Source organism: Alligator sinensis, unplaced genomic scaffold, assembly GCF_000455745.1.
Source record: "Alligator sinensis unplaced genomic scaffold, ASM45574v1 scaffold881_1, whole genome shotgun sequence".
Classification (NCBI taxonomy): domain Eukaryota; kingdom Metazoa; phylum Chordata; order Crocodylia; family Alligatoridae; genus Alligator; species Alligator sinensis.
Genome location: NW_005842346.1, coordinates 1,378,703 through 1,387,854, shown reverse-complemented (window position 1 = coordinate 1,387,854; position 9,152 = coordinate 1,378,703). Strand labels below are relative to the sequence as shown.

The window sequence follows — 9,152 nt, the reverse complement described above, 5'->3', positions numbered from 1 at the left end:
TGCTGATATTTAAGTTGGTTCAAACTTTGGAACACATGACCCATATTCCTAGCAAGCTAAGTGAACTTTGTGCAATGGAGCAGTGTATTGAATTCAGAGTAAATATTCGTGTAGCAGTTGCTACAAACACCTACAGCATAACAGTTGCATGTGGCTTTCTGATTTGGAAAAAGATTAAAAAGACAGACCTTAGCAACAGCTTTTTAACCGTAAATAACAATCTAGTACAACCTTTCCCTGTTTGAGGTTTTGTCATAAACTCAAAATGCAGCTTTATTATATCAATCTTTAGGAACTGAACAAATCTAAGCGATTCGATCCTTTCCCTGCACTGCCCCTCTTCTTTCCTCTTTCTGCCTTCAGGGCAGGTGCCTAGAACCAAATTTCTAAAAAAAAATGTAGCTGCCTGGAAGTATGAGTCCAGCTATTACAAACTCCAAAAGCACTTTACAAGTACTGAACCTGATCAAAAGTATTATAAATTAGGTGTCCACGTTCCTATTGAGTTTGAAAATCTGGCCTGTAAGTTCCCAGGTCTTGCCATCTATGAGGACAACTGGCCCACTTTCACTTCTTCTAGAGACTCTCTCTGCATTGTCCCTAGTGTCACAACTATCCTTACACCCAAAAGGATACAGATTTATATCTGAGAGTCTAGAAGAGAGGGTTAAAACAAGCTGTTCTTTTTGAGATTGAGGACACAGTAAGCAGGCCCACCTTCCAGCCCCAAAAGGGTGGATGTGAAGGAAGAAGTAAATATTCACGGTTATTGCCATGCTTACTGCAATAATATTTCAAAGCACTACCTGCTTATTATGATGCTGTAGTGTATTTGGTTGTTCCTGTACTATTTTTGAGGAGTTAATGGGATGGCAGCTGGACCAAAATCAAATCCCAGCTGTCATAAGCTCCAGCAGATTTGGAGCCTACATAACAATCTCACAGGTTCTCTGGAAGGCTGCAATAGCCACATTGCATTTTATATGGAGAGCACCCACATCCTATGCCTGTACATGTGCCCATACTAATGCTGTACCAGTGTGCCCGTAGGCAGACAACCTTCCAGTAGCACACGAGGGAGCAGCTGTCACTCTAGAACCAGGTCATGCAGAACCAGAATGGAATAACCGGTTTTCAGATGGCCTCCACCTCAACTGTGTTGTGCATTGTCCACACGCTGTACTTGTACTTGTTGCCTTTAATTTACAAATTCTTCTGGAAACCATATTTTAAAAAGGTGGGATATCTTCAAGCAAGTATCTATTTACCCATAGGCTCGAGTGTAAGGTCCAAAGATTTAGGGGTTGAGCGAGGAGAACTGTTTTGAAGAAGGCAGGCAAGCAACACTGCCTGACTGGCATTCATTAAGCAGCTGAAGCTGTGTAGACTGATCCAAGATGTAGCAGGAAGCCTGTAGGGCCTGCCAGTGTGAGCTGCCTCTCCAAAGGAGTTTGCCGCAACCCTGTGATCTCTCAGCGGTTTAGGGTTAAATGCTTGAAGATAGTGTCAGGTCAATTTAACCCTAAAATGGTCTTTAGATAATATTCACTTGCTGTACATGTTTTCCAAGTAGAGAAAACTGAACTGCCCTAGTATATTTTCCTTATCCCAAATGAATAAAATGTACAAAGTAAAACAATACAAGGGCATTATATTTTATTATTCCTTCAGCACTGTGCTCCTCAGGAGCTGTTAGAAGCAAAGCTAGGAGGACATGAAAATATTGTTGTACGCTTTCAGCAGCGACTAGTACTGTCAAGTCCCTCTATTCCAAAATGCCTCCAAGAAAATTGATTAAATTGGTAACTACGCACCAAGGCTAGGTCCCCAAAATCACAAGCTATTGTTGCAAACTTAGGCCTTTCATTCTTGTGTTTTCAAATTTCGGGGCCTACAGGTGCTCATTGGTTTGATCTGGAGGTCACTACTGTGTCACTACTTTTCCTGACTTCCAGGATATGATTTGTGTGAAAGGTAAATGCATACAAAGAGCCAAATGTAGGATGGGTCCAGGAAAAGAAGAGGGGAGAAAAAGCAATTCCTTACCTGGACTTTGACATCTACTTTTTTTTTTTTTTTAACCCTACTGTCCTCCACTCTCCCTAGTGAAGAGCTTGACTTCAGAAGGCTATTTGTACACCCCAAGGCCAACAGCTGCTGCAGAACTAGGATCCAGATATAGGAGGATGGTAAAACATTGGTTAAAGGTTTTAAAAACAAAGTTATGCTAGAGTTTGGATAGTTGACTGATACTGTATTTGCATGTTTTGTTTGCTAGCTCTTCAGAGACAGCTTTGCACAGGGATACAAGACAACTTAATGCTCCCTCTCCAATTGACTGTAAGCTGAGCAGCTGGAGTGAATGGGGACCATGTGACCCATGCTTAAATCAAAGGGTAAGACTTAAGTTCTTGCTCAAATATGTGGGGTAAATGGGTGTTCTGCCTATTTACCTACAGTATTGAGAAGAATGCTACATTCCGTCTCTTCATATTCTGGTCCTGTGATACAAGACATCCTTAACCATTTGATATCAGGAATCAGGATGTCATGGGAATGCTTAGAAATATTAATAATTGCTTTCGTCTTTTTTTTCCTTCTTTGTAAAATGGCTATTTCTTGAAGCAGCAGCACAATTTAATGAAATTGGGGGGGGGGGTTCCCCCCAGAAAAGTTAAAAAAACAAAAATACCTAGGAAGCTTTTAATGAAAACTTTGCAGGGTTGGCCATCAATTTTCTTGGGAATGAAAACAAAGAAAAAAACCCCAATAACTCAATCAATATACTTGCTTATATGTACATGATTAGTTTCTAGCAGTAAAGAATGCCACCTACTGGCACATAAAGTGTACTCTTGTTTGTAAGTGGTAGGTTCCATAAAGGTGTTTCTGTTTTACACCGCTCAGCTAAATACAGGCATTCAAAAAGCCTGAGGCAGAACTGATCAATCTACGCGGCTTTCTCTAATCTGCATAGAATGAATCACAAGATAATGGGATTCATGTTCACCCTTCAATGTGGAGAGGCAGGGAGATGCCTGCGGTGGCCAAGGCCAGAAGGCAGGGAGAGGGGGATCCAGCACAAAATCTGCCCCCAGGCCTGCCATGGTGTGGGTGGGGGGGAAGTGGAGGCCCCCACTGCATGGACCCATCCCCCCCAGACCCAGTCAGAACAGCTGAGAGGACCCACATGGAGGAAGCTCTTGTCCCTGTTGCTTCCCTGCCCACCTAAGCTGGCCAGCTGCACAGCCCTGGCCCCCCATGAGTTGCTGCCTCTGAGTAATGGGGGAGAAATAAGGCCCTGCACCCTCCCCTCCAAGCTGGGTCTGGCTTCCCCCCTGTGGGGGGAGGCCAGGCAGTGGGGGGAAAGCCCAACCATGCATTCCCCCCCAGCTGTGCACACACTTGGAGGGGGAGCCTCTGTTCCCCCCATCACCCACTCCCCCTTCCTCACCAGTGAGGCAGCCACTCGCAGGTTTGGGGGCTGTGGAGCAGAGGCTTTGCTGCCTCCTCTGTGTGATAGCCTATTGGGGCCAGCTTGGCACTTGGCCAGAGCAGATGATTGCTACTCAAGGATAGTCCACCTACCCTGCAAGGTGGGGTTAGCAAGGGAGATGAAAAATATCCTGGCATACTGCAGCCTAACTCGGGTCGGGAGGGCATCTGGCACAGAAGTTTGGTAGACTGGTCCAACTTAAACTGATTAAATCTGATACTACATCCATCCAGATCTATCTTAGACTGGGTTCTGCCATGTTTAAACTAGTCTATGTGCACTCAACTTCAGTTCTGTTACAGGTTAGACTGGTTTCTGATCACTTATACCAGTTTATGTATAATTTCTGTACTTAGCCCAAGTAACTTCTTGTGTCCAGGACTTAACCTAGACATTAAATATGAGATTCTTTCCTAATGTATGTGTACCACCTCCAGAGGAGGTAGTACAGGAATTAATGGACAATTGCTAATTTTGCTAAAACTAGGTTTGTGTTGTGTACACAGATTCTCTTCTAAACAAAACTTGAGTTCCAGGTAAATAAAACACTGAGTAAAACATGCATTCAGTGTGAAGGTAGAATTGAAAAAAACACTATTATTAAATGCGTGCATCTTCTGAAGAATGTGGTATTAATGAAGGATTTCTATGCCATTGTCTACAGTGTTAGCCAGATTCTTAACCACTGTAAATCAGCATAACTGAGGCTCTGAAGCTATTTGAAATGTTGTTTCTGAAGTAAATTTTTAGCACTTGAGTTGCTTTCATGTGCTCTATAAATATTCATGAGGGGAAAGATACTTTCATGAATAAACAGAAGATTGAGAGTCAGATGATCTCAGCAGTTGGTGTTTGTTCTTCAAAAAGTCATCTAACCTCTCTTTTCCTCAATGTTGACATCTGTGCTTGTAGAAAAGATGGAACGTTGCTACTTACCATGTTTCATCAGTGTGACATGACACTAAATTAAAAAAATGCTAAACACATGAAACTTATTATTGCTGCTCAAAAAAATTGAAATTCTAAATGTTGACCAAATTTACAATTTAAAAATTCTAAAAAAAAAATGGAAGAAAAGGCTGAAGCTTTCATAAAATAAGTTCCTGTTTTTCAACCTCTTAGCTCACCAGTAGTGAAGTGAGGAGTGGGCAACATAGGCACACATTTAGAAGGGGCACAGGAATGGTATCTACCCCCACAGCCAGCCTGGTCCCTACTGCCACCCCTAACACCACTACCATCCAAGGTGCAATCCCTGGTTATTAATCCTCTACAGCTCACCATTTATCTCATAATTCTCACAAAATTTCAAAGCTTGGATGGGATTTTTTTTTCTAATTTTGATAAAATTTGACAATTTGAGAAAATGTTCAGATTAAGTTGAATTTTTTTCCTCTCTTTCCCCCCCCGTTTTTCCTTGTCCGCCCCCCCCCCCCCCCCAAGTAGTTCTTATCATTATATATCTTTCAAGTTTCGCTCTAGAAGTATTGTGAGATTTGGACAATTTGGAGGAAGGAAATGCCTGGAATCTTTGGGAGATACTCAAAAGTGTAACAGCAACAGAGCTTGTCTTGAAATGGAAGCTGATTGTGGAGCTGACTTTACGTGCGACTCAGGTAGATACTACTTACTTTCACACCATTATAATTAAGAATGTTCTCAAATCAGCAAAGCACTTACTGGCATACTTAATTTTAATACCATAAATAAATCCCATTAAAGTCTTAATGGGAATAAACATAAATGATGACTTGAGACAAAACTTAAACATAAAAGCCCCTGCCAGACATGCAGGTAAAGGCACGATGAGATCTGATGTGTGATCCACACAATTGCGCTTCCTGCCATGCCACATATACAGGGCAGGAGACTTGATTGTGGGGTTGAGTGCCATGCCTCCTTGCTCCTCCCTATCAGCTGCTGGGGCTCCCAGCTGCGGGGATGCACCTGGCCACACATTCAATTACTAGCATGCTAGGAACAAACCACATTTTTTGTGGAATGACTTTGTGTCTTAGTCCTTGCTTTCTAATGCCATTAATTGCTTTAACATGTGACTGGGCTACAGTTTAAGAGGTGATTAACTGGTTAATCGCATCTTAAGTATATGTGGCAGGGGCCAAAAAATTACACAAAGTTAAAAAATATGTTCATGTGCTTTGGTAAATGGGGATGGTTTGCTGTGCCAGTGCCCTTTTTACTTTAGGTTTAAATCTCTTTGTTTCATTGTTCTACCAGTTCTGTAAATTTCTTTCCTCCCATTGTACCCAATCTAGTTGGTATTCTCGGCAATCTCTTCTGTCACGCTTTCAAAAAATAATGGAAAAATAAGATTTGAAATAATTTTTAATAAAATTAGTTCAGATAGCCGAAGTCATTCTGGTAGTTCAGTTGTATCTCCTATGATTGGGATTCAAATGTCCAGCGTAATTATATGAAATGGTATAGAGATTTTGATAAAACTCTCTCCCAAATATCTCTACAAATTACAATAAAATAGAAAAGGCATAAATTACTGTGAACAGGAATGTTTCACTGGGCTGCAGTATTGCAGAGAAGGACATGGGAGTTACAGTAGATCGGGAGCTGAATATGAACCAACAGTGTGCTTCTGTTGCAGAAAAAAAGGCCAACAGCCTACTAGGTTGTATTAACAAGAGTTTCATTTGCAAAGCAAGAGAAGTGATTCTTCCACTCTATTCAACACTGGTGAGGCCTAATTTGGAGTACTGTGTCAAGTTTTAGGCCTCGCACTTAAAGAATGTGAAGAGAGGATAAGAAAGAGTCCAGTGGAGAGCAACAAAAATTACTAGAGGCCTGGGAAGCAAGACCTATGAGGAAGGGCTGAAAGAGCTAGTCTGAGAAGACTGAGGGGGGATTTCTAACAGTCTTCAGACACTTGAAGGGTGATTATAGATGGGATGGAGAAAGGCTTCTCTCTGTCTATAGGGAACAGAACTAGGAGCAATGGCCACAAGCTGCACCAGAGGAAATTTAGGTGTGAGATGGGGAGGAACTTTGACTATGACAGTGGGCACACATTGGTACAGGCTAACTAGAGAAGATGGAATCTCAAGAGCAGGTTAAATAGACACTTGCCTGGGATGGTTTAATTGGAGATTATCCTGCCTTGAGCAGGGGGCTGAACTAGATGACCTTGTAAAGTCCCATCCAGCCCTATTTTCCTATGATTCTATGGGGTTAAATTCTGGCCCCAAGTCAAGGGTGACAGGATCATATCATTTTCTATTTCAGAACATATAGTCAACAGGACAAAGCACAGTAAGAGAAATTAGAAAACATTTAGTATCTAAATGTATAGGCTGGCTAATTGACATTGATAAACGTCATCTTATGTTAGTGGTAAATGTAAACTAAAGAAAAATAAAGAAATCTAAAAATAATCAAGTGTTCCACCAAAGTAAGTTGATATTTTTTTTATGAATGAAAAATTAAATGACAAGATATTTTGAATGGGTTGGCAAAGAAAACTAATTGGTAAAATGAAGGGTATTTTTCTCATGCTAACAAGCAGGATTGTCAACTCTCTGTAAATTTATGGACAAACAATAAAAAGCCTAAATGCTTGTCTATAAAATCTGCTTTAAAAATGGAGCCATCCATAAAAATAATAAGCAACTGGGATTTGATTGAACTGGAGTTTGATTCTTCCATTTCTGAAGAAGGCTGGATATTGAAGGACAGACAGAGCAGAGCAGCATGACCTGGTCTCAGTAGGAACACAGCACCTTTGAAGGAAGCATTCTCTCAGGGGTTTGTAGCCTATAACCCCTCTCCCACTAGCCACTCGCTGCTGCTGCATTCCACCACTGTCTGTAGTACCTCCTCACAGGTAGGCAGATAGTAGTTCTTCTCTGGGGGTCTGTGCTGGGATGGGGGGAGTGGGGCTGGTAGAAGTAAGTCTCAGGAATTAGCTGGGAGAAGCAGCATGGTGTGTGTGTGGTTGGGTTGTGAGAGCATGGGGATGAGTAGGAGCACCTGGAATGGGCGAAGCATGGTATAAAACCATTGCTGCAGTAAAGCAGGGTTGCAAAACCAGATTTTTTTTTTTTTTTTTTTTTTTTACTGATAACCAAACATTTTTACAATGGTTGGTTTTAAACCCTAAATTTGAATCGGGCCCTTTTTCTGGGATGCCAGAAGGGTAACATTTACATTATGTAAAACATATGTCAGTAAAAAGATATATCAGTAAAAAAGGTTGGTTGTCAGTAAAATGTCTGCAGATTATGAGTAAAAAAAATTGTCTTGGTTGGCATTCATGCTAAGAAGCTAGCAATTAATATGTTCACTCTCTCTGTAACAAATTAAAATATACTTTCAGAGGTGAAGATCCCAGTGAAGACTATTTGGGGTTCTCATTTAAAGGCCATATTAAGTCTTTGTTTCTTTCTGTAGGTCGCTGTGTAAAGATGCGGCTTATGTGTAATGTAGACAATGACTGTGGAGACTACTCTGATGAAAATGACTGTGAGGCAGAGCCACGATCACCCTGTCGGAATCAGGATATCGATGTATCAGAAATTGGAAGGACTGCAGGCCATGGGTATGTGACAGAGAAACATAGTTCAAGGGAACAAGCTGGTTCTCTCTGTGCAGCATCAGGCAAGGTTATGAGACTAAGGCAAGATCCAGTGTCTGAGGCCAATGAGAGAGGTTGCTTTCTGTTGACTTCAGGGGACTTTGAATCAAGCCCCAGGGCTGTATTTACAATTCCCTGCTTCCCCGAACAATCCTGGGAAAAAAATGTTCACACTGTTGACTTTTATTCATCTGGGGATAATAATGCTTAACTATGACTAATGATCTAGTGGCAAACACTGAATTAGTGCCACATTATTGCTAATGTCTTAATTAACCCCCTCTTTAAACACTGTTGTTTCATGGAAAGCAGCTGAAAACATCTTAAACATATTTTCCCATAGGAGGCATAAATATAATTAATGTAAAAAAAAAATTCTCTCCCCCTTCTCCCTGCCCCCCCACCCCAGCCCTGTTCCAGTAGAGGTCAACCATCTTTCAGCATCTCCTTAACTTACTCCTGCTGCTGCATTTATCCTTTTCAAGCACAGATTCTGTGTGACACAGTGTGTGCCATTGTGTCCTGGGCCTGAAAGGCTTGGTCATGTGGATCTGACAAAGTGGTTGTGAGGGCAGCAGGGTCAGTAATAACATCTGACAGAGAAATGCATGGAAGGTTGCAGGCAAGAGAAGGACACATTGCTTCTCTTCATCTAAAAATGAATGGGGTTTGGCAAGGGACACATGGCCAAAATTTTCAAATCATGGGTTTGTTTTTTTTCTAGCTTGTCATTGCACTTAGCTGGCGGTCCTCAACTGATCTTTCACTAGTTGCTAGATGTTCCCAGTCAGCACACAAACACAATATCTAAAAATATATCTCCGCTGATTTATACACAAGACCAAATTTCCTGGAATCATAATCTCAGTTACTACTGTTCTGCCTCAGAGATGGAGAAATGAGGAAATGTATTTATAGCTTTTTTTCTTAAACTACTTAATTCCCAGCTTCGTTGGCTTATAGAAGCATTTTTAATTGATGTCATTGTTTATTCACCTTTCTTTCCCAACCACAGGCTGATTTGATTGATTGATTGATTGATTTTGGAGAAGT

General features: G+C 41.3%; 1 protein-coding gene across 1 annotated transcript in view; it reads left to right on the top strand.

The window, feature by feature from the left end:
• The window catches only part of C9 (complement C9), a 35,818-nt gene that overhangs the window by 2,537 nt on the left and 24,129 nt on the right, over positions 1-9,152 (top strand). Inside the window, exons 2-4 of the mRNA XM_006028946.3 lie at positions 2,279-2,396; positions 4,968-5,112; positions 7,916-8,063. Coding sequence (XP_006029008.1) covers positions 2,279-2,396; positions 4,968-5,112; positions 7,916-8,063 — 411 coding nt within the window. The remainder of the gene's footprint in view (positions 1-2,278; positions 2,397-4,967; positions 5,113-7,915; positions 8,064-9,152) is intronic.